Here is a 26,995-nt window from a genome sequence, read left to right as displayed (position 1 = left end):
GACCTCTCAGCAGTAGCCAAAACACTGGTATGTCATCAACATGTTCTAACTACCAATACAAAGTACAGCCCTATGACATCTGCTCTGGGGAAAGGTGACTCCATTCCAGCCAGACCCAATACACTTTACACTGCTTATTGTTGGTGTGGAGGGTCTGTCTTGCACTGTTTTCTCCTGAGATTTTTCCATGTCAAAACAGGGATTAGTTTATTCTGCTGCACTAGGAAACAGCTTGTCCCCAGGTTACATTCTTAGAAAATTCTCTTTGGAGTATGTGCTCCAAAGTGATAGCTAAGAGAGGATTTAATTCCTTCCTAGAAGAGAAATATACAGGGAAAGGTTTCATTGTTCTGAAAAGCATGAGCTCATAGGGGAAGCAAATAATTTTCTGATGTTTTTCTTACAGAATAAAAAACAAACCCTAATGCTGCTGCTGATTAATCACTGCAGGTGAAATTATGTAACTTTTTTTTTTTTTTTCTGGAAAAAGGAGTTTTGAAATGCTCTACAGTTTGGTAGCACTTAGTGAATATCACAGAAGCCCAGCCTAAAACTTGCTTGCCAACCTTTGTATTAATTTAGGATAAAGTATGATTATGTTTATTTTACCTTGTGGTGTGGGCATATGCATAAATATTTTATCTGGATATGCACACCTTTAATTTTAGCTTTGTATTAGGATTCTATTACTGTTTTACTTAAGGTCGCTATGCTGACCTTCAGCAGCCTAACTCCATAATAACTTAAGTTTTAAGGTTGGAAAGAAATATTATTCACCTTTATTAACCATTAAGTACATTTTAAAAATAATTTCTAACTTAAAAATTTTTCCTAGTGGGGGAAGAAATTCCTATGTGTAATTTAGCAAGAAGCCTATGACACTCTAGAACGTGAATGTCTTTCAAGACATTTTCTCTGAGTTTTTGTTTTGTAAGCTTTCTTTCAAATGTCTTGTGAGGTTTTCAGTCTCTGCATTAGCTTAAGAGTAGCATAGTGACATTTTGTGGAACAACTCTTATTTTCAGGAAGCTGTCCAGTACTAAGGAGGTGATCCTTGAATCATTGTTAACTAAGGGCTCTTTTGAATATAATGCTTGGAAGAGTGGAACTCTGGCATAGCAGATGAGACAGTGACAGAAATACTACTTACCATTTATGGCAGGGCAATAATCAAGTGTTTCAGGATAAAGTTTTCCTACAATGCTGGTTAAAAGCTTTCCCTAAGTATGATAGTGTAAAGGAACAAATTGTAAAGGCAGTGCAGGTTCTAGGTCTTGTGTGAGATCGGAAAGTAAACAGCAATTTTTATCAGCTTCAGGTTGAACATCTAGTTCTGACAATGAGGGTAATTGCTGCATAATTGCTGTTTTGTTCTAAGAGTCTGTTGATTTGCTGAGGCCCAGGTGTATTATATTTGCTGGCATATCACTTGGAGTAATAAATCTATAATTATCTCCAGCTAATTTGTGAGGAAAACTCATGCTGTATTTGTAGTGTTACAGCAGAAGTGGCCCAAGGTGTTTGAGATCGTTAGGCTACCTTGTCAGGAAGTCATGCTCTTTCCCTTGAATCAGAAACAATAAACAAGAAGCTATAGTTGCTCTCTTGACTCTACTTGTAATATTTATCACTACTTCGAAATCATTGAAGCTTCTGAGAAAGATAACGGATTTCTAAGTCTTAGATTAGAAAGATAAGATTTCTAAGTGCATTAGTTTCACTTTTTTCACTTAATCATCTGTATTATATTTTCATAAGTAAACAAAAATGGTAATAGGCAGCCTAAAGTAATCTTTATAGCCAGCAGGCTATTCACGTTGTCATTTGCTTGAATCCTTTTAAATCGGCTATCAACTGATATGTGCACAATCTGAATAAAAGTTATTGCTTCTTCAAGTGCTTTCACATAACTCCTTTAAATACAAGATTTTTATAGTATCATATAATGGTATGGCTTGGAAGGGACTTTAAAGATCATTTAGTGCCAACCCTTCCACTATAAGCAGGGATGCCACCCACTAGATCAGCTTTCTCAGGGCATCATTCATGTCCTTGAACACTTCCAGGGATTGGGCATCCACAACTTCATTGGGCAACTTGTTCCAGTGAGTCACAGTATAGAATTTCTTCCTAATGTCTGATCTAAATCTCTCCTCTTTCCATCTAAAGCTATTTCCCCTTGTCCTGTCAGAACATGCCCTTGTAAAAAGTCCCTCTTCAACTTCCATGTAGCCCTTTTAGATACTGGAAGGCTGCTGTAAAGTCCCCCTGAAACCTTCTCTAGGAAAAACAACCCCAACTTTGTCATCCTGTCTTCATAGGAGAGGTGCTCCATCTCTCTGATTATCTTAGTGGCCCTCCTCTGGACTTTCTCTAACAGGTTCATTCCTGCGCTGAGAACCCCAGAGATGGATACAGTACTCCAGTGGAGGTCTTACAAGATTAGAGGGGCAGAATCACCTTGACCTGCTGATCACATTCCTTGTGATGCAGCCCAGGATACAGTTGGCTTTCTGGGTTGTGAGAGCATTTTGCTGGTTATGTTGAGCTTTCTGTCAACACCCCCAAGTCATCCTCAGACCTGCTCTAAATACATTTTCTGCCCAGCCTGTATTTGTGCTTTTGGTTACCCTGATCCAGGTGCAAGACCTTGTACTTGGCCTTGTTGAACTCCATGAGGTTCACACAGGCTCAACTCTCAAGACTATTAAGTCCCACTGAATGACATCTCTTCTCCCCAGTGTGTCAACGGCACCACACAGCTCGGTGTTGGCAAACTTGCTACAGATGCCCACATTCTTGCTGTCCATGTCATATTAAGAGCTGGTCTCAATAACCAACCCTGGGGAACACCACTCACACATGATAATCAGCACTACTGTGCGGCAGTAAGGCAGTTAAAAGGCTGTGTCTAGTAAGCAAAATGAAGTAGTGTGTGCAGAGATTTGTGCCACAGGACAGTAAGCTATTTTTTGACTCTGTCTTGTAACTTACATGTGATGCTGTACTTTAATAAGCATCATACATCTATAAGATTCCTGAAGAATATTTCCTGAATTATATGAACTGTATTTTGTCTTTTCTCATCAGATTTAATGGAAATGCCATTAATACAGACTATGAAAAATGAGGCTTAGACCTAAGACAAAGACATGGTATTGTGTATCAAGGCAAATTAAAAGGTTAATGAACTATTAGAATTGAATATGTTTTGAATCAGCCTGAATCAGTCCTTTTGTTTTCTGTGGTCCTAATTTATCTTATACTTCTGTTTCAATAAATAACATTACTATTTATATTCCAAATTGTATAAGCTATATAAGGAAGGTTTAGTACAGCAAAGGGATGGACATGAGAAGGAGAAAACAACAGGAAGAAGAAATGAGGTGCTCCTATATCTTTTTAGGTGGTTGTGTTCACTGTCCTGTAGTTGATCTACAATTTATATTTTAGAAAAACATTAAACTATCCATTAAGTATCTTTATAATTTAGAAATCAAACTTTCAGTTTCAGTCATTATTTATTTTTATCTTTAAAAATTTGGTATTAAATTGGATGTACATGGAATTTGGAATGATACACTTTTCTCTCATGCTCTTTAGATATTTCTTAGTCTTCTTTTAATGTGCAAATGTTCACTTAAAGCATGCAACTTATAGACACATTTATTTCAATATGTGGACTGGAAAAGTTATTCTTATCATGACATTGACATTTTTCCAATATTTTAATATTACAGCTTAGACACATAGTCATAGTAGTGAGCTTCCTGGTGTAGTGGAGAAGTTCCTTTCTAAATTTTACTTATTCTTCTCCCATCTGTATGTAAATAAACTCTTTTCTCTAATTTTTATCTTTTAACCATAATAGAGAGTGAAACAATAAAACATATTATTGGCAAAACCAATTCATTACTTTGAATTGTCACTTCCTAAGACAAGAACTAATTTATTGTTTACGGTTTAGAAACTCTGAACCTTAACTGGTTTTTGGGCTGAAATTATCTGTACTCAGTGGCTATCTCACTTGAAACGCTTATGAGCAAATTCAAGCAAAACACTTAGTAGCTTTGAAGACCATGATTTCAGGAAAATGCATTCCATTGTAGCAAGTAAAAAAAAAAAGGAAGACAACCTTTTTGATAAGTTCTAACTTTCTTGCACATTGAATCAGTAACCTGAAATTTGGCAAGGGGATATCTAACCAGATTCAGTTCGTAAAATTCTAATTTGCATAGGCTTACTCATTTGTTTAAGAGGATTTAGCTTACAGAAACTGAAATCCGCAAGAGCTTAGTCCGAGCTGCTGTCTTATCAGAGCTCCTAGCAACGTCTCAACGTCTCTCTCTCTTATTATTAGTTTATTTTTGGGGGCTAAGGGGTGTGTAAACACTCTATTTCTAACTTGGAAAACGTCTACATTCAACAACCAGGTTTAGAGAAAATTTACAGGCATCTCTGTGCTGGATAACCTTGTCTGACTGCAATAGGTCTACAAGGCTCCTCCCACTATCCCCCACAACAGAACAGGGGAAGAAAATAAGATGAAAAACTCATGGGTTGAGATGAGAATGGGAAAAAACTTACCAGTTACTTTCACAAACAGACTCAACTAGAGGAAGTTTAATTTGATTTATTGCCAAATAAAAACAAAGTAGAGTAGTGCAAAGTGAAAACAAACCTAAAAAATTTCCTCCACCACCTCTTTTTCCCAGACTTCACTCCTTTATTCTCATCTCTTCTTCTCCTTCACCCAAGCAGTAAGGGTGGATCAGGAATAGGGAATGGGGACTGTGGTCAGTTCATAACACTTGGTCTCTGCTACTCCTTCCTCCTCATGCTTCATTGTGGTGTCTTTCCCATCAACTGCAGTTCTCTTAGAGCATGTGTCCTTTCCATGGGGTGTGGTCCTTCAGGAATGGACTGCTCCACTAGCTGCAGATCTTTTCAGGGCTTATCCACTTGGTGCAATATGGGGTCATCCACAGGCTCCAGCAGAGACCTCCATGTGCTGCAGACAGACAACCTGCTTCCCGTGGTCTTCACCATGGGCTGCAGGGGAATCTCTGCTCTGATGCCTGGAGCACCTCTTCCCTTCCTTCTCTGACCTTTGTGTTTGCAGGGCTGTTTCTTACCTACTTTTACTGATCCTCTGCCACAGTTGCTTTGCAGCATTTTTTTACTCTTTCTCAAATATGTTATCACAAGGGCACCACCATTTCTGTTGGGTTCAACTTTGACCAGAAGTAGGTCTTTCTTAGAGCTGGTTCTGTCCAACATGGGAGCAGCCCCTTCTCACAGAGGTCACTTCTGCAGACCCCTGACTACCAAAACCTTGCTGTCTAAACCCAGTAAAAACACAAGAAATGACTTTTGTTGGAGCAAACCCTGCTTTGTGTTCATAGAGTTGATCTGGGAACAGTTTTGTGTGTGTGTGTTTGGCAGAGAACAGTATTCTGGGTTTTGGGATTGGGGTTTTTTGTGGGTTTGGTTTTAGTCTGTTGTAGCTTCCTTTTGGAAAGATATGGTTACCTTGCCTCAGAAGGGAATAACTGATCAAACTAGAAAGAAGCAGGTTGAAGGATCATGGGACCAGAAGCTTGGGAAAGAAAACAAGCCATATAAATAAGTCTTGGTAACTCTTTATCTAGAGACTTTCCTTTTTGCTCTGTTCTGTGTGACCTTCTGAAAAAGGCAAAAGCAAGGTGGAACTAACAGTATTACTTCCCTCCTAGATGTTTAGTTCAGCAAAACTGAAAAAGTTTAAGTGACTATAAAGTTGCAATCAAATTAAAACCTTGGTGGTATAGTATAGTCACATGTATATTCAGAATATGATGCAGGGAACCATTATTTAAGGTATCAGAGGACAAAGTTATTAACTGCCATTAAAGAAGAATTGCAGAGCTGGTGCAGGTTGCCTTGATCAACAGACTTGAAAGGTTCTACAGATAACACGCTATTTGCAAATAGATTCACTGTTGTCACAGACCAACTCTGTATGTATCAAGAGATACATTCTCCATTATAGCTTCAACAGTCTTGAGTTTGGACTTCTATCTGCACACATTTACCATTAAAGATGAAAAAGAAGAGCACTATTCATAGCAAAAGGATCAAAATTCTCTGTACAATGCTGACTCCCATAGTGCCAGAAAAAAATCCCCTGAATTAGTTAATTTTCATTTATATGTTCTTCAAAAGCATACTGACAGTTGGAGATTAAGCAATTTAGTCCAGTGAAACATTTTATTTTCCTAAAGATTTTCTAAAGAGGAGTGAAAGGCCTTAGTCAAATCATCAGTGACACAAATGAGATTCCTGTTACTCCTCATATTATTAAAATAGTGTATTGCATGTTCTTATATAACCTAGAATATTTTGTAAACATCAAAGGACCACATTCTCTACAGCTCAGTTTTTTTATGATGATTAACAACATGCTTACATTTTATTTAGTCTATGGAAGGAAACCATTCTTATTTTAAAACGAGAAAAGCCCCACCACTTAAATAAAGATGATTCAGGCACAGAAATTATATAATTTATGTAACTGCTAATAAATGGATTTTAGGCTTAGTGCTACCTTGAAAATTATTTCAGACATTTCTGCATATGGTGACTACCCATTCACATTCTTTTTCCCTTTTGACAGGCCAAGCAGTAACCACTGGTCCAAGGGATATTCTGTGTATTCACATTGAAACTTTTCATGCAAAGGATTGCAGACTTAGATAAAATTCCTCAGTATTATTTTCCATTTATTTTTCCTTGAGAGTGCCTAGTATCTGTAGTTCCATGAAGAAAGCTAGCAATGTATATCTGTAGTTTCATGAAGAAAGCTAGCAATGTAGTTGTCTGCTATTAAAAGTTGTATTAAGGGAGAGCTGCTGAAATTCATAGATGTTTTCTCTCTTTAACAAAACTATTTTTTGAGGCTTAAATATGTAATATAGCACTTTAGAATGTACAGTTGTATTTTAATCTTTAAATTTAAAAAGTTACATGAAACTTTCTTAATTATTTGGTGATCCATCGTTGGTCCAGCTACAGTCAAGTACATTAAGGAAAAGTCATCCTGAATTAGTTAACTATGCCCCAATATAGTTGCTCCAGGTTGAAGTAGCTGTGTTAATGAAAGCAAATGTAGCCTGCCTCTTTCCAAACCATTTTCTAGATCCTTGATAGAGGGAAATTAGCTGAAGAAGAAAGGTGTGATTAATTAAAAGCTACAGTGTTTGGGAAGCAAAGGGGATTGAATAGGCAAAGAGGAATGTAAAAATACATATATACACACTGCAGGTTCAGAAGAACACAATGTCTCTCTTGCCATGCATCTTGACATCAAAATTATACTGAAACAATGCAAATATTACATCAATATGTCTGAAGAAGAAAGACCATACTGACAGGGTTTGGGACAATAAAGTTATGAAGGCAACAGAAATCTCTTGAGGCAGCATAGATGGAATACAAACATTGTTGCTCATTCTCAAAACTTAAACTAAAATTTTTTAAGTGATAAAATACCAGCTGTTTTTGCAAGCAAATCTGGAATTAACAAGACGTGATTTAGCAATATGTCAACAGAAATTTAGGAAATACCCCAGTTTTTGTGAATTTTTTTATGAATGAGAAGTCCCATGGTGCTATTAAATTGTCTGTGTTGATAGTGTTCTACATAACAGTTCATTTTCTAAACCTAAATTAAGAGAGTAATTTATTTTATTGGAGGTGTGGCTATTATTTAAAGCCCCAGAGGGGTCATTCATTAGCTGGGCCAGCTTATTGCTGGCTAAGTAGTAAATAACTCTACTTTAGATATGGAACATGGTCCTGAATAGGAAGAGAAGGAATATATCCATAAAGTCTATAAGTACCTAAAATATGTAACAGAACATAATTATGAAATATTTTATGCTAGTAATAGAAAACTTCAGATAAATTATGCAATAAAAATCATGTTGCTATAACTGATGTCCCTCTGGAAAATCTGTTTTCGTGGAGGAAGGCTGTAACTTGATTTCTTTATACTAGAAATGTTGAGCACTTGTGATATACATAAAATATTACTTCTAATGGTGTCTGCCATTATTTTCTTACTTCATTCTCAGAGGAACCTCATCTAACTTTCCCATGAGTGTTGTTAGACAAATTATCCTCCTTTAATTAATTATCCCCCTTTTTTCTTTGTGAAATATTCACATTCTGGCTCATCAATTTATATGATCAGGAAATGAGAAGTACCCTGGCAGTTGGCACAATTCAGCAAGGGTGAAGAAGGTTATCACCACCTACACAGTAGGAAAAGTACAACTCTTCTTTTATAGATTTTTTTCTCCCCATAGAATTTAGGCAGAATAGAACTGACACTATACCCTTGAATGGCTGTTCTGTATAACACATTATAGACTAAACATCTCATGAGTTCATATAGGGAAAAGACTGTATGCTTAAATCCTCCTCCTCAGCTCCTTTCCTCCCTTTGCATATCTGTTTCTTCTGTAATGGGACCCAGGAGCACAGAGAAGGTGCTGCAACACTGTAATGGGTCTCTTTCTCACCTGGAGCAGTCAGGCACAGCTGGAGTTTTCTCATCATTTGGCTGCAGCATTGTTCCATCCCGTTTGTATTTAAAAACATGTAAGATTCATTCCCTATCTTCACGCTTGCCAATTGCTAAAAAAATAGCCACACTATTCATTAGATAAGAGTCTTCTTTCCTATCTTTTAGGAAAACAAGGAAGAAAAAAAGAGAATAAATATAAAACCTATTGTGGTCACAATTGAGGGAAAGAAAATCACACTAGTTTTTCTGGGTAAAAGTAGTGGTTAAGGTGAACATTTTTTTATATATATCTGGGTTTCCAAAGACATGAAATCTGTTGATTAAAATCTGATCATTAGAAGGAAATAAGGGTACTGGTAACCTTTAAAATATAACTGAATATCACATGGCAATAGACACTTTGTTCTCTCGCAAATGTATTTCCATCCTTTGTTTATAAAAATATTCACACTTTAACAGTAATAGGTAATAGATAAAACTGTCTCTTTTATTTGAAGATACATACAAATATTATATTTAGGAGAAGGCATCATCCGTTAGGTGATTCAAATTTCTGTTTATTTACTGATCACAGCAATACTTAAACCCTATTACAAATAAATGTAAACAATCTCCAATCTATTACCATGTAAATTGGTAAGCATAGGCTAAGACTGCTGAAACTGGTCAAAAACTGTTTGCCTGCTATGTATTTTTAAGATTATATGTTTTGAGTGTACATACTGTGAAGACAAATGGTGTAATTTACATTATTCATCATCCTTATTTACACTGAGAAGTATATATGTTCTTGATTCATAAGTTATTAATTTTTATTGTCCTGATTTCTGCTTTTTCAGTGCCTTTTTGTCCTCAATATTTAAGTTTGAATTTTCAAGATACGACAGATGATGTGGTGGATTGACTCTGGCTGAATGTCAGGTGCCCACCAAAGCGGCTCTATCACTCCACTCCTCAGCAGGACAGGGGAGATGAAATATAACAAAAAGCTTACTGGTTAAGATACGGGCAGGTTACCAGTTACCATCACATGCACCACAGTCTTGACTTGGGGAAATTAATTTAATTTGCTTCCAATCAAAATCAGCATAGGATAATGAGAAATAAATAACTAAATATTTAAACATTTCCTCCCCACTTCTCCCTTCTTCTTGGGCTTAACTTTATCCCTCCTCCCTCTCAGTGGCACCGAGGAACAGTCAGTTCACCATACGTTGTCTCTCCTGTTGCTTCCTCATGGGGAAGGACAAATTGCCTCCCTCACTGGAGATATTTGAGAACTGTCTGGACACAATCCTGTGCAATGTGGTCTGGGATGACCCTGCTTGAGCAGGGAGGTTGGACCAGATGACTCACTCTGCTCCCTTCCAGCCTTACCTATTCTGTGATTCTGTGAAATATATGATGGTATATTTTTCTAACTTTTTGAATAAGAAAAGCCTGCATTGGTAACATTAGCATAACAATTTCACAACTAAGTTAGATATATGTATGCAGTAATGTGTATAGAAATTGTACATACCATGATGTTTCAAAGTGGGATTACATAGATTTTTATGCATTATCTTGCAAAATGTCAGCGTGTCAATATACGGTGGCGAATGCTTGTAGCTTTTGCATAAAAAATTCAAATGTCAAACAGCAAGCTTTGTCCTTTTTGAATCAAATACTTGAACTCTTTCTTTTCACATACTAGGATTTAGTTCATCCAGTATTCTTTGCTTCAAGAAATAGTATGTAATGAATTCAAATGCTCTTTTACTAATGACTAAACAAATCTATTTGTGTATCAAATTTCCTTTGATGCGGTCAGTAAAATAGATAATGGGCATTAGTCTGAGATGCTGTTAAAGCAAAGAGTGATTGGTCTTTGCCTGGTGTTTCCCTGAAGGATTATAGATTTTGAATGTCTGCTGAAGTGATAGCAAGTCTTCAGTGGTGTACTTTTCTAGTGTGCACCAGTGATCTCTTTTCTTCCAAAATTGTTTTCCTTATAAGAATCACATTCTTATCTTTTAGTTACCCCTGAGTTACAGGAAGGGAAAGATAGATGAGTTACCTTTCACACCCTAACTCCAGTGTGATTCTGTCAAAATGCATTTGTGCAGTAAGTGACCATTTCTTTTGCCCAAGGCCCCCTTTAGTCACCTCCAAGATGAGCCTGACTTTCACAAAGAGAAAGGGTAAGAGAAAAAGAACATGCCTATCTTGCTATCTCTGTACTAGGGGCTACTGTAGCCTGGGGCTCTCCCTTCAGTACATCACTGGTTAGAAACCTGCAAAATCTTTCAGTGAGATACACAAAAGTAATGTAAGGATAATTTTAAATGAAAGGAGATGGTTATCTTAATTTTCTTTATATTATTCTTTCAGTTTTCCCTTAACCTGATATGTTTTCTAGATATTTCTTGTTAGAAAATACTTTGACAATTATTAACTTAATTCAGTGCTGTGCAACTGCAAACTGTACAGATTTATTTAGGATAACAGCTGTTTCCAAACTTAGTATCCTAAATAGTTTCAACAGGAGTTTATCTTTTCAAAAAAGATAGCTTTCTAACATCACCAGAAATCATGCCTCCTTTTACTGTTAATGTCCTTCTTTGTGAAATAATTTCTGAAAAAAAATGGATTTTCTTTTCTGTCTCAAAAACCTTAAAACACAAAAAAAACATGCCTGATTCATTGTTAACATATTTAACAAATTTTATTTATGGTTAGAGGTCCTTTCCTCTTTTTATAAGGCTACAAAGGAAATAAGGACTATTTAACAGAAATAATATTAGCATAAGGTGTTGTATTTTCCTTAGGCACAAATAGCAATCCTAATTTTTTGCATCACAGTGGTAGTGATCACAGGAAAGCAAATACCCATCCTAGCCATCTCCTATTGTAGCTAACATGAAGTGCAAATCTCAAAAAGCAGAATAAATTGTAAAAGAGGGCACAAACCAATAGGTAAGACTAAAAAGTAACCAAAATGTAAAATAAAATACAAAAATGAGCTCAACCAATGAATTTATTTTTGAATTTTTGAGGTACCCTATGTATATAATAAACTTATTCCAAACGCTTACACTAATATATTATAGAAATAGTGTTTCCACTAAAATATACTTTATAACAATTTCTGCTGTGAATTGCACCTTTTTTACATTTGCATTATATGAAAGAGATCATTATAATTACTAAAATTTTAGTCCAGCAAATAAACTAAGCAGTGGACTCTTACACACAGTTTTATTGATAGGCTTTCAAGTTATGTTCCAGGAGAATAGCCCATATGCCTTCTATTTCTCTTCACCATTTGGTGCCTCACGCTGAAATTTCCAATTTTATAGTTGTGGGGTTTTTTAAGTTTTAGTTATGGCATTAATAATTAAGCTGTCTTAAAATTTACTGGGTTTCTGCTAATCTTAAAACAACTAAATTATTTCCATTTATCATGAATGAATTATTTACAGTGAGGGACTAGTATGAGTTTATCAAGAAGAGAGGCTCTGTCAGGCTCTGAACCTAACTACTTAGGAATTTTCGAAACAAATATGTAGCGCAGGGAAGCTGAAACACAAGCGGTAGAACTAGCATTAAAAAAATGTGAATACAATTTACTCCTTAGTGAATTAAAATAAATATGAATTCAAATAAATATTAATACACTTTCCTAAAATCAAGTTTTTTAAAATGTGATTATCTGACAAAAGCTCAGGAAGCAGCTTGTTTTTTTCCTGTCTGTTTTAAAGGAAGTTTATTGACATTCTCTAAAGAAATCTAAAAAGTATTTGTTCTTCAATTAAAAAAATCCACTAAACTAAACAGCAACAAAACCCCAAACAAAACAAAAATCAAACCCTATAATTTCTGCTCCTTTGGAAAATTAAGTAATGACAGAAATAGTCCGTTTCAAATCCAGAGATGAACTGATGGTAATACAAAATTTAAAAATTATATAAAAGTGTTGCAAGCAATGCATTCAGGAAAGTTTTAAAGTAATGAAGGAAATATTTGCTATAAATGTAAGTGAATACAAATGGGGTTTAGGGATGGTTTAATTCATTTAAATCCATTCTTCATATAACACTTTGTTCAACTTGATTTTGTTTACGAAAGCAAATTCAGTATAAGACTGTGGATGTAATCTCTCAAATGCACCAATCACATAGGATATTTTTTTCCAACTAGCTCCTGTAAATTATTTTACTCTGCCTAATAATTTTTGAATGCAGAACCAGTTCTTTTAAGTCCTAGAAGGGATAGGTGTTGTCAGCTATGTATCTTGTCAAATTTGAGAAAAAACATGGAAACCCTTTCCCAGCTACATCAAAATAGAAGCCCCAAAAGAGAGTAAATTGAAGTAGGCATGAATACATTTACTGCCTAGTATATATTGTTTGAGAAAGCTACATTAAATGAAATGATGTAGTCACTTGTTGGAGAATTAGTTTATAGAATACATTTATTTATAGAATATATTTGCTTTCCCAGATGAAATATGAAATTACTTAGACACTTAGAATAGTATTAATCTACCAGGACAGCCTAGGAAAACTTTGTATTTCTTTGGCCGTTAAAAACTGAACAGTTCTGTAGGTTTGATATAATAGTCTCACAAAACTTGAAGACAGTAGAGTGAGTTTGTGTGTTCTTTGGGATAGCTTATGTTGTTTCTTCGGGACAGCTTTAGCTTTTTTTTTGAGGTCTGTGAGCTCAGGATAAATTGAACCTGGTTTTATCCTTTTATAATGATGAATTATATCAACCATTTCCTAGAACTGTTTGGAAAAAAAAAAAACAAACAGTAAGAATTGTTCATGGTTTTTTGTGCTTTTTATTAAATGGTTTTCTTTTGTTGTTTTTGACTTTTCTTTAGCCAAACAGAATAATAAAGCCTTTCAAAACTCCATGGAGTATTTTTTAAAATAATCTCTTTTTCAGTTTCTTGTTAAAATGGAATGTTCTTTCTTTGCTTCTTATCACATTTTAATTGTATTTAGAACCTTAATATCGGAAAGCTTTGAGAAATCAAGTGTATGCTGCTGAAAATATTACCCTAGAAAAATTGTTTGTTAAAATCAAAACACTTGCTATTTTTCGTTTATGTTTGGTTTTATTTTCCTTGTACTCAAACTATCATATATGGGAATGTGAAAAAAAAAAAAATAGCTGCAAGAACTTTAAAGAGAAATCCTCAAACTATGGTACAGGGATATTTGTTGCTGTCATAACAGGTAATAAATTAATTTTCTTTTAAGGCTTCTATTCTTTTTATAGTTAGCATCTCTCATGAAAGAAGTATGTGGTATTTGGACTGGACAACTTAAAAAACAATTTTCTTCTGAATTTCTATTGCTTATGTATCCTGTTTCCTCTACTTGTAGATGAGTGTATTCATAAGTTTCTTATCTGGAGCACAATATTTTCTTTACAAGTTTCTGCATCCAAGGGTGCTAAGAGAACTGGTGAACCTCCGTCCAAGGCCACTTTCCTATCATCTTTGGCAGTTTGTCAAACTTAGGAGAGATACGTAAAGACTGGACACAAGTTTTATGACCTTTAACAAAAGCCTGGCCTGTGCAAATTTCAATGCTTGGGGAAAACACAGATCAAGTCTTCTTGGAAGTCATTTTCTGTTATGTGGAAGAAAGTGATTGTGAGCAGATAATTTATTAGGGGTAAACCACACCTGAACAAGCTGATAGATCCTTTATAAGTTACTTGATCATTGGACAAGGGGACATCAGTGGATGTTGCCTACCTCAAACTTACCAAAGCTTTTCAGTTTGTCCACTCATCCAGAGTTGGATATGTGAACATAGTGTCCTGACTTGAATGAAAGAATTTTGTCAGAGAGAACTGATTAGAACAAAAAGGCAAAACAAAACACCAAAAGAAAAGCAACCAAAAAACAAACAAACAAACAAACGCCCTAGCAAAACAAAGAAAAAAACTCCAAACAAACATTCCTTCCCTACAAAATACCCCTATAGGTTGGATGATAGGATAGAAGGTAGTAGTAAATTGGTCATACTGTACTGAAGACCAGTTCATCCAGTTTTCAGACACCGATTAACTGAAGTAGGTTCTGCAGAGGCCTGTGGAGGTGAACAGGGGCTGGAGCACTTGCCCACTTGTGATGAGAGCCTTAGGGAGCTGTAGAAGTAGGGTCTAATATTGGCCTTTCAGTATCTATGAGGAGGTTTTTGGGAAGACAGAGGCAGCTTCTTTATGTTGGTACAGGATGGAAGGCTGGGGATACAATGCAATGGACGTAAGTTAGAACAAGACTAGATATAAGGAAAGACTTCTGTTTACCATGCAGACAGTCAATAAGTGAAACAGGATTCTCAGAACAGTCTTCATCGTGGGAGGTTTTCAAGATGCAACTGGATAAATCCCTGAGCAACCTGGTCTTGGGTCAGAGCTGAGTCTGCCATGAACAGGAGCCTAAAGACCTCCTGAGGTCCCATCCAGGAAGTCTCTGATGGGGGATCAAGAAAGTCAGGGCACAGCTGGAGCTGAACCTGGCTCGTTAAATATAACGAGGATTTCTTTAGGTACATAAGACAACAAAGGAAGATGAAAGAAATTGTACCTGAAATAACGAGCAAAACAGAAGGTCTGGTTACAACTAACAAGGAGAAAGCTAAAGGTTTTTTGCCTTGAGCTTCACTGGCAAGGGCTCTGGGCACATCACCCACCTCACAGAATGGGAATATGTATATATACCTATGTATTTATGTCTAGCCTCCTTTTTAATTTGGGCAATTCTTTTGGTGCCACCACTCCCTTATTTGCTGTATTGTTGGTACCTCAATTTGAGCTGTATTGCAATGTGGACAGTATTTACACATTGGGGACCTGGTCTCTGTTTCTACTTTTAAGAGTTCATGTTCTACTAGCAGTATTTTATTTAATGTCATTATTGTTTAAAATTTCATGAAATAAAACAGGGTATAAATACTTTTCCTCATATCCTTTAATTTTCAAGTATTTTATAAACATAAAGATTCTGATTTTTTCTAATCCCATCTTAGTGGTTTAACTGTAGCCAACAACTAAGCCCAACATGACCACTCACTTATTCCCCCTGGTGGGATTCCTTATTGCAGAATTTCTTCCTTAAGAAGCTGGGGTGTAGAATCAAACTCACTGGTGCATTCTGACAACTGGTCTTATGTAGATGATTTTAATTTACTTAGAATTTTCTACATGTCAGCATATACATGCAGCAAGTTTGTTTTATTATTTATAAATAAATTCCTTATTTATTTCAACAGAAATTGAAAAAGAAAGCTGTGGGGATCCTGGAACACCACTGTATGGTATCAGAGAAGGGGATGGATTTTCTAATCGTGATGTTTTAAGGTTTGAGTGTCAGTTTGGATTTGAATTAATTGGAGAGAAATCTATCATTTGCCAAGAAAACAACCAGTGGTCTGCAAACATACCAATCTGTATTTGTATGTACCAAATATTTTCTTCTTATTATTTTTGAGGCATAACATTATGATAAGTTTTTACTTACAGGTCATCATTTGTATGACTGATTTTAGAATTAGTACAATGTAATTAACTCTCCTGATGGGATGAATTTACTTTTTTTTTGCAGGTTTGCCTAATGTACATGCCCAAGGGACAAGTTCTAAAACTGCTAAAATATTTTTTTTCTCTTAAACCAGTTGTCTGTGTGTGCTTTGATATAGTGGTGTATTATTGGCTTTTTTTTTTGTTTGGTAGGATTCTTTTGATTCTATGATGTAAATTATGTGTGATACAATTTTGATATCACGTTTTATAAATTAATATATTTCCTTAGATTAGAAGTTTGTGAATTGAAATAAAGGGTTTAAATTATTTACACTTTCCCCATGTATTATATATGAATACCTTTTAGAACTTAAATTATCACAGATATTTATAGTTCTCTTCGAGTTGCATTATATAGTATAAGTAAAACATTTTCAGTATATAGCATAAGTTGTGCTATATAGCGTAAGTAAATACAACGTTGTGATACTTATTTATGGCAGCACCTTTCCTAACTTTTCCACAAAAATAGTATGGATCACATATATTCAGAGTGCAATCAGTTCCTTTCATCTCTGCAACTCAATTTAATATGGCTTAACTGAATTGGTTGAACATAACATTATCCTGATAACAACAAAACACCTCTTGTCTCTTTGAGGCGTCTTAATTTCCTGGGCCTCTGCATGAACAATAAATGATAAGGGCACTATTGACATTTTTGCCCCTTTAATGTGCTCAGTGGGAGCTCTGCTCATATAAATAGTTCTCTACAAGAGAAAATAAGTGGTGCCAAGTGATTGTTATCAAGGGTAAATTGTAAGGACTGCCATGGATTTCCAATGCAACAAGAATGTTCTTTATTTCTCGTGGGCTCTGCCTGGGAGGTAGTTTTATTGAGAGGAAGGGAATATGAAGATGGAAACAACAACCTTCTTTCCAGATTCACATATCACCACAAATAATGAATTATTCAGTTGAAGCAATCAGCAAGTTTTAAGATCTTTTGCAAAAACATTGCACTAGAACAGTCCTTATTGAAGTGTTTTATTCTGTTATCTAATTTATCTCTCTTTTTTTGGCAGTTCCTTGTCTTTCCAATTTCACTGCACCGATGGGAACAGTTCTTTCACCTGATTATCCAGAGGGATATGGGAATAATTTAAACTGTATCTGGACCATAATTTCAGGCCCTGGGAGCCGAATTCATCTCTCCTTTAATGACTTTGACTTGGAATCTCAGTTTGACTTCCTTGCTGTTAAAGATGGCGACTCTCCAGATTCCCCCATAATTGGAACATTTACTGGTGCTGAAGTTCCTTCTCATCTTACCAGTAATGGTCATATTTTGCGTCTGGAATTCCAAGCTGACCATTCAATGTCAGGACGCGGATTTAACATCACTTATAACAGTGAGTATTTTTTTTTCTTGTGTGTCTGTTTTGTTTTCAACATACAGTCCAGGAGATAAGCATAAGTATTTAAAAATGACTCTATGGTAATGCACCTTCAAGCAGATTCTATATACCTAAATATTCCTAATTTAGGTGTTTAGATTATTGCTCAAATACTGTTCTAGGGCTGAAAATATGTATATAGTTCTCATTTATGGCTTTAGAAATCATTGGGATAGGAGTGTTTGGAAGACTGGTAAGTCAGGTCAGTTCTGAATTGTATAGTAAGACTTCACGAAATTTGCTGACAGCGCAGTTTGTGCCACATAATATTAATCACCACCATTGCCTGTACAAAACTGTTGTTCTTGAAAACTCATATGTTCAGATGTGAACATTTGTAATATCCTGGAGCTGATGGCTGCAGTCTTTGCTAGCTCCTAATCACTGCAGTTGAGTGAGCACCCATAGGAGCTCTTTGATGAGTCAAACCAAAATAGACTTGGGGTTTTTTTTGCTGTTTTACCTTTGTTATTTACTGACCACATAATAATTGAAGGTGATATTAAATATCTTCTCCAGTACTAAATACCACTGGAATTTATTCACCTTCTTGCTGGCAAAACTGTTACATTTCTTCTGAAACACATATGAAGATCTGCCTACCTTGCATTGGTACCAAATGATTTGTCATTTATTCCATACTAAAATCCAGCCAGGGTATATTCCCATCTAGTGCAGACATGGTGATGCAAGGCCACAGCATGAATAATTGCAAAATACAGTATGAAACTTTCCTGGGAGCATATGCAAAATTAAATTTTGCCACTCTAGCAGTATCCTGAAATATTAGACTTCCTGTTATGTGTAGAGCATGGTAGGAATAAGAGAGCATCTAGTACAGGCTTCATCATATCCTTCAGCCAGAGCTTCTCCACCTCATCAGTCCCCCCACATCTGGATATTTGGATTTCTTTCTTTTTCTTTTTTTCTGATGGTAATGGTAGCAGAGTAGTTTTCCATGCCAACAGATAGAAAAAATAAGCAAAATATGATAACTATTTCGATATTTCCAAAAGTCTGATGTCATGTGTAACTAGTCCCCTTCCTGTCTTTCTCCCTAACATCTGAGAGTATATATATTTCCAGAGGCTTACTTGAGATGTAAGAGAATCTACCACAGCATGATTTGAAGGAGAGCATGTCTCTGTCCCAGAAAAATGTGTTACCTGCTGGACTGTATGGAAAAAAACTTTGTATGGAAAAAATACTTTGTATGAAAAAAAATACTTTGTTGTTTAAGCTTTTTTGCTCTAAAAAAACCTAAACTAACCATTAAATCAAAGAGGAAATGAGAGATTAAGTGAGGTTGGTAATTGAGAGATCCAGACTCCACATTTTTCTCAAACGAATGTTAACAATTTATATTATATTAAATAACATTTCAAGAACTAAATTCCCCTGTCACTTTTTACTTTTCTCACATCATCTTTCACCTCTCCATCTTTTTTTGGTTTGGTTTGGTTTGGTTTAGGTTGTCAGTATTTCAGAGAACTCTTTATTAAGATCTACATTGAACATTGCTGTCTGAATAGGAAAGATAAACTGGCACCAGATTATTCTGTAAACATTGTTTCTCTGGTATTGTCTTATATTTCAGCTCTCAGCCCTCTGATTCATCCTCAGATCATTTGTCACAAATGTAGAATGTAAGCATGAAGAACATGTGGTATCTTCTTATGGGTTTCTATAGGTACCAGTCATCATTGCAAACTAACCTTTGACCGGTAGCTGCATATCTTAGTACCATAAATAAATATTGGAAAGTCAGCAGTTATTCAGACCTACCGAAATATGTAATCAGTTATAATGAAAATGGGATATTGAATCCATGTTTCTTTGCAGAAGTTTTCACATTTGCTCTATATTTTCTTTTTTTTTCATGTTCTTTTAACATTTATAACAGTTCTGCTTATTTAAAGTTTCATTGTGGTGTGCTCAATGCTGTCAAGCTTAAATCTAGTAATGAGAAAACGAAAATCAATTGTTGGAGGATATAAGGTAGTATTCTAGGATAAATATTAAGGCTGTGTATAATAGGATTTTCTCAAGTCATCCCATTTTGCTCAACTAGAACTAAATATAGGTCAGTTAATGTAGAATTTATCGTAAAAATGAAAGATGTAGAAGTTTAGCATGGAATACTCCTTATATTTAGTTTTTATTTTGAAATAAACTAATTCATCGAACACTGTCAATACTTCAGATTTAGTATTTCAGTGACACAGAAATATACTTACCTTACTTAAATTCTGAGTCTTTAAAAACTTTTCAGGCTTCCTTGGGCATGTAGTAGTCTAATCATGTCACTAAATTATGCACCAATAGTATCAAGTGATACAATTTTAATTTTATAGAGAAGCCACAATCCAATTTTTTTACCAGTTGTATGATGAAACCAATTAACTCTGAAAAGAATTTAAAGAAGTGTTTTACACATTTGAGCAATTTAACACATTGATATTTTTATTTCTTTGCATGGGTGTGTTTGTGCATGTGTTTGTTAAACTCTGTAGCTAAAATCTACTTAGAAAAGCAACAATATCTCCAAATAATGTCTCTACTATTTCTTCAGTGAAGACAGCTGCAATCTGATAAATCACAGAAGTAATCTTTCCATATTAAATAGTTTAAGGCCAAAAGAGATGATAAAAAAAGGAGTGAATAGAATTTCACTCTGTCTTAGCATTTGTAAACCCAAAGTTAATTAAAAATATCCATTTTCTGCTAACACTTCAGTCAATATATTCCAACCTATTAGTCTCCTTTTGCCCCTTTCAAGAGTAGAAACACTATTTCACAGAAACAGTACATCTTGATCAATCTTTTCTAATAGAATATAGGCTAGTAATGTAAATAACTTCATTGATGTTTATGAGGTGTAGGATAGAGAAGAATAAAATTGCGTTGCTGCTACATAATCTGGTTGTTTAATGGTATTTCTCAGAAACTATTTTAATGTGCGTATTTACTTTTATTACAGAAACATGTGTCGTCTCAGATAATTGTTTTGCTTCCAGTAAAATTCAACATAAATCTAACTTTTGTTGGAAATAAGCAAAAATTAGATTTCAAATGTGTCATCTTTGAGTTATTTCACTAAGCCTAACAAAGATTTTCTAATTAGTTAAGTGTTAGGACTAGATAACAGATATATTTGACTTGAAAATGGATGATACAGAGAATGTTCCAATAACCAAAGGAATAGCAACCCAAAAGGCCGTGATTTTCTGCTTGGAAAATGAGGCAGAAGAGTGTTTTACTAGGTGCAGCAGAACACAGGGACATAGCAACCTAAAACTACATTGGTTTAAGTTGCTATGGAAATGCATACTTACAACCGATTCCTTGTTTTCCCTTTATATCCCAAACCCAGGAGCTGTTAATATTTCTGGTGCCTATGAAGATATTTATAAAGTCAGTCATAAGCTGTATGCATTGAACTCCACAGTTCAAGGGAAAGTATCAACCTTTTATCATATTTGTGACTCCTTTCTGAATGCTTCCCACTTTATATATATCTTTGTTTAATTACAGAGAACAGAGCTAGACATAGTATTGAATATAGTCCCATAAATTATAAGCAATAAATTTATATAGTCTCTTTGCTTCAGTCTAATCTATCTGTTCTGTTAGACAAAATGCACGCATTAAGTGCTGTGTCACAATTGGAGGCATGTGACAGAGAATGCATATTTACTTCCCGTGACAAAGGAGTTAATGCAGAGGAGACTAAAATTTGCTAGGTCCATCCATGGGCAGGCATTCCACAAACCAGACTCATGCTAACCTCCCTTTGGGCTGAGGTGCATGAGTATTTTGAGGTGGAGAACATCTTCCAGATTGCTTGATTTATGCTAGCGGGTGGACTTCTTTGAGCTGTTGCTCATTGATTGGGGTGTAGGACATGCTGGGCATAAGCTTAGACCTGCTGTTTGTCGCTATGTAGATATTTTTGTTACTGTTTTCATTACAGCTGTTTAATTGTGCTAGCAAAAACCTTATGAATTACATAGCAGCCTGACAAAGGTCAACTATGGGCCTCTGACATCAGCCTAATTACTTGAGTCATTTCAGCTCAGTGGACAAAGGCACGGACAATCCCAGAGGATGTGTTTATATCCAAAGACTGATTTAGTGTGGTTTATTGCTGTGATAGGGTATGTTCATCACAGCACATTTTTCCTGACAGTCGCTCCTGTTAGACTTTTTCAGTCTCAGTACTTCTCAAGCTAGAATTCTTCAAAGTGCAATGTACTACAAAGTATGATGGTACTGAATGAGCCACCACTTGTTTACACACCTTTAAATAATCTTTCACAATCGTCCTTATTATGAAGTATATTATTTTCTATTCTCTTTTGTTTTTTCAAACTTTTGGTTTTTCTCTGATATTTTCTTCTGAAAGTGCTACCTTTACTCCAAAGTTTTGCTACACTTACCAGCTAAAACTCTTGGCAGGGCAATCCACCAAAACAATTAACTGTGCCAGTGGACTTTCTGGCCCTATTTAAAGGACCTTTCCAAGCTGGCTTTAGATGATGTAGTGGTTTGGTCCAAAATACTCATTACTGTTTACCTTCTGTGAGATAAGAATTAGGAGAAATGCAAAGCAGGCACCAAACTTGAAAGAATATAAAGAAGTTTATTAACAGACCTAAAAGAAGAAAAAAAAAATCATACCACACCTTCAGAACTCTTCTCCTCCCCCCACCTTTCTCCCTTCTCCCAGTGACAATGTAAAAAGACAACCCTTGAGATGTTCAGTCTGTTTACCACTTCCATAATAACCTTGTTCAGTCCATTTAGGAAGAGGAGTCTCTCTTGCCCATGCTATGAAAACAGTATCACAATGAGACAGCCACCCGGGTTGGTTCTCTGCTCGCATGTGAGTCCCGTGCATGACTTGCAGCTTTTCCCACAACTGCTTTCGAGGGTCCACTCTTGAAATTACGGGGGTAAAATTTTAAGGTTGAACTGTTCAGAAAAAAAAGTTCTCTTCACCCATCTCTGGGAGCATTTTATCTCTAAGAACAGAGGCCCTTCTCCTTCCCTGGGAGCAAAAGGTCTTCTTCATCTCTAGGACTATCTCTGGGAGCATCTCTAGGAACTGAGGTTTTCTCCTTTTCCATTTGGAGCAAAAGTCCTCATTGCTTCCATCTCTCCCTGTTCAAACTTCTCATGAAATTACAGCTGCGTCAGCATCTGCCTATCTCAGCACAGGTGCTTTTGCTCACAAGTACAAGTTGAACACTCCACCCCACATGCCTTCATGAAATTACAACGGGTACTCTGATATATCACAGCTTTACGACAGAATTTCAGCTTTAAGCATCTCCTCTTTCTCTTCCCTCGGGTTTTCAGCTCTTCACAGCACTAAAAGGGTAAATCTCACCTAGGCCTTGCAGCTGGAATGCGGCTTATCGCAGTGGAGAGGGGGGAGATCGGAGCCGCTCCAGCTGCCCACAGCAGGGCTGGGGGGTGGGGGCGGGGGGGGCGGGGCGGGCGTGGTCCACAGGTGGAACAGGGCTCATCGGCTACAGGATGGCCGTGCATGGGGCCCGCAGCCACTTGTCCCAGCACCAGAAATGAGACAGAGAGACTCTGCCTCGGAGTTTCCTATTCTGAAGTGTGGATGACAGAGGCGGTCACAACTTTAAGTGGCTTAAAGAATTGTCCATATTCAAACTGGCCAGCTGATAGGTTCTATCAGATCACAGAGGAAGCTGTAAGCACCCCTTTGCAAGAACATCACTTCCAGGGCTATGCTTGCTAACCCATGACAGATGAGATGAGTTGTGATTAGCTACATTCCTGCCTTCCTATCTCATGAGATCTCTGCAGTTCCTTCCCTTATATTTTTGTTTGGTTTTTTTGTTTGTTTGTTTTGTTTTTAATGCAAAATGAGTATTTTAATATTCTTCTGAGTTAATAGCAGAATATCACCATCACCCTGATATATGTATATATTTCCTGGCATTTTTCCTGATATTGCTTAATATACCTGTGCAGTCATGGTAGCTGATGAGTATAAATGCCAGGAAAACTGGATCTCCTCTTTACATGTAATAGTTCATAAGGAACTTTTCCATGGTTTCTTGATTTATTGATTATTAGTAAAATATTAATTTATGATATACCCATGTGTTCTTCTTTTAAGCCTAAGGCTTGTAGTTAATATTACAGCTCCACCATGAAGCTTTTTAGAAGTATCAGCAGACTGAATTGTGCTCATCAAGTAATGTAACTGCAGCCAGGCTAGACTAAGAGAGTGACTGCTGTTGGTGGGACAGATTGTCTTTCACTATCTTGCCTCCCAAAGTCATTCTGTGCAGTACAATTCATTTCATAGGAGCAGCAGTGGCAGCAGATCCTGAGCTGAAATACAGAGCAATTAATTCATTTTTCAGTATTAATAAACTGGTGTCACACACAAACAAGCTAAAACTGGAGACAATATTTATCTACATTTATAGATAACAATATTGAAAATCTATCTCTGGGTTGTCTGAAAGTAGTAAGAAAAACAGACAATCAATGCCTTCCCTAAAAGTGATGACTGTGAATAAAGTATTGGAAAAGTTTTTGTAACTCCTCTGAAAAAGTATGGGAATGCATAATTTTTAATGCCATCTTTGAATGATAGACAATTATTCAATGAAAGCACTATTTTCATTCCCAATATATATCTGGCATTGCCTAAGTCAAAATGTCAATAAATAAATGCTTTCTCTTGTCTGTTATGATTTAAAATACCTCTTTAATGGAACATCTGAGAAATCTTTCTGCTAAGTTATTGACATATTACTTTTTAAAAGAAGAAAAATTCATGGGGGGATTTGTATATGTTTTGTCTAGCAGACGCACCAGTAAAACTGCAGGGAAAAAAGTGAAAATCATATTTTTAGGACTTTGTCCATTCAGGTGTCTCCACATGTAAACATATTTATGAAGATACAATTTGCAGTCATCATATGTGAGGAAGGTGGATATTTGTTCTCACAGAAAAATCAACATTTTAAAAATGATGAGATGTATGTGCAGTATTCTTCATCAATAAAACAACAAAATACAATAACTAATGCATATAATTTAAAGATAATGCTACAAATATGACTTTTCTCATTTTTGGTAGGAAGATGGTCTTTCTTCTCCAAAAGCAAGGTATATTCTGTAGTAAAAGACATGAACAGTCTGTGTCATAGTATCTACATGTATACAGGGAAATCGTTTTTTTCAGTTAACCCAGACCTAAACTTGAAATATTCAAAGTTTCAGGTTTTTTTTCTTTGCAAACGTAACCGTTTTTGTCACTGTTCACCAGCTCTCAATACAGGAAACAAAATAAAAGATGGTAGGATCAAGCCCATGAAGGTCAGTATGGCTCAAATGGTGAGCTAATGAATTACATAAACAAAAGATGAGTAAAGTTTTTGTATCATACATAGATGTTTGCCCTGCCCTTCTGAAGGAACATTCTGTCCCATTGTAACATTAAATAGGATGGGTGTTGATGGAAAGAAGAATTTAGCTATCCCTGAAATCTGCCAGCAACAAGCTGTCCAAGCTGAGATTCATTCTGGAATAACTTTATATTTTAAGTCATTAAGTATACTGTTCTACATTTTCTGCAGTTGAGCAAGTTTTTGTTTCTTATTTTTCCCTTTGTTTCCTAATATAAATTGTTTGTTCTTACTAGCAAGCAAAATCTTAAAAATGTTGTCTTCTTTGCAAGAGTTCTATTTCCTCTCTCACTTTTCTTTTTTCTCTTAAAAAGCATTTGGACATAACGAGTGCCCGGATCCTGGAGTCCCGATCAATGCTCGGCGTTTTGGTGACAACTTTCAGCTGGGGAGCTCAATTTCTGTTATATGTGAAGAAGGATTTATTAAAACACAAGGAACTGAAACAATCACTTGTATGCTAATGGATGGAAAAGTAATGTGGAGTGGGCCTATTCCTAAATGTGGAGGTATGTAAAATATTTCTAATTCAGAAGAACTTGATATAATGCATTTCAAATTGTCACCAAATGAAGTTGAGATTTTTGCAAATGAACAGCGCAGTGCTTCTGTTCTTGCTGATACAATATCAGATTAGAATGAAGATGTTGATTCCTTTGGGTCTTCGGCTATGGTATTTAAAGCTGTTTAAGATGTTTTAGCTCTCTGTTGCAGTACTTGTGTTTCTTCTATCCACAGTGACTCCTAGGCTGGGGAAGAGTTTCTTTGCAATTGATTTTTCTTTTTATAGAAATTAAGTACTTTCATACATTGCAGCCTAAAAACACAGTGTTATACATAGTTCCTTAGACTTGTTTATACTAATTGACACTAAAATATAATCTTTTCTTCATTACTTGTCTATACTCTAAGATCTTTGTACCTAAAGGGGAAAAAAAATAATTCAGCTGTTTGTAATGATTAAAAAATTATTTAATCAATAATAATATAATCACTGCTTTATGGTTTGTTAGTTTCTACTTTAAACAAAAGCTTAGTTCTTATTTTCACTATGTGACTGCCTTCCTGACAAAATTTGCACAATTTTAATACATTAGTGTGACTGCTTATAATATGCTTTGCATCCATGTTTATTTTCTATGATGAATGATTATTGTTTCATAGGTATAAGGTGTGTCAGTTTCACTAGACAAGATAGGCTATAATACCTTTTCTTTATTATAAGATTCATGGATCTGTACAACATTGCTAATAAAATATAAAGCTGCATTTTCAATGTTACATTAAAATCTTAAATTACTGGGAATATTTTTAAGTGTCAGTCCATGCACAATGATAATCTGATCCATAGGTGATCTGAGACTCTGAGTGGAACATATGTTGAAATCCTAAAGTTTGAGACACAGGTATATTTGAATTAGATGTTTTTTATCAGCTGTAGAATTAGATGTATTTTTTTAATTTACGATAAAAAAGGAAGGCAAATGAAAATATTTTTAAATTAACAATTTAGTTTGGTCTGTTAGGGTGTTCAGAAGTTTTATTGATTGTGTACACCTTTGTCTGTAAAACAGAGTTGTTTGATATAAGCTCTACTAATACCTCATAATTTCATTGTCACAGACATCAAGTCATATGCATAAACTCCACATACTGACTAGGAATGTGACTGATTTCCAGCTTTCCTTCCACTTCAGGAATGCCAGAAATTACAGTATGCAGGAGGGAACTTTTTAATAATCTGGTGCAGAAGAACAGGGTCAACATACTCCTTTTTCAGGGCAATCCTGGCTAGCCTCTGCTGGGACTTCCTCCCAGCCCTGCCCATGGCCCAGGATCCTATTTCAGCTCAGACAGTCACTTGATTGCTTGATTGTCACCAGACCCCTTTACTCTAAGCAATTCACTCCTGCTCACATTTCTCAGGTGGAGCTGGATCTGTCTGTGAAGGCACTAACTCAGTTTGTGTGTGCGTGTGTGTG

At 35.8% G+C, this 26,995-nt stretch overlaps 1 protein-coding gene across 4 annotated transcripts in view; it reads left to right on the top strand.

Moving 5' to 3' along the window:
• The window catches only part of CSMD3 (CUB and Sushi multiple domains 3), a 613,333-nt gene that overhangs the window by 334,806 nt on the left and 251,532 nt on the right, over positions 1-26,995 (top strand). For all 4 annotated transcript variants that reach the window (XM_042035930.1, XM_042035929.1, XM_042035928.1 and 1 more), the window contains 3 exons: positions 15,847-16,029; positions 17,182-17,508; positions 25,328-25,522. In XM_042035930.1, the coding sequence (XP_041891864.1) occupies positions 15,847-16,029; positions 17,182-17,508; positions 25,328-25,522 (705 nt within the window). The remainder of the gene's footprint in view (positions 1-15,846; positions 16,030-17,181; positions 17,509-25,327; positions 25,523-26,995) is intronic.

This window comes from Corvus kubaryi, unplaced genomic scaffold (genome assembly GCF_017639235.1).
Source record: "Corvus kubaryi isolate FWS band 111438036 unplaced genomic scaffold, C.kubaryi_AGA036_p1.0 37385, whole genome shotgun sequence".
Taxonomy (NCBI): domain Eukaryota; kingdom Metazoa; phylum Chordata; class Aves; order Passeriformes; family Corvidae; genus Corvus; species Corvus kubaryi.
The sequence above is the reverse complement of the archived record's forward strand: the minus strand, read 5'-3'. Positions and strand labels throughout refer to the sequence as shown.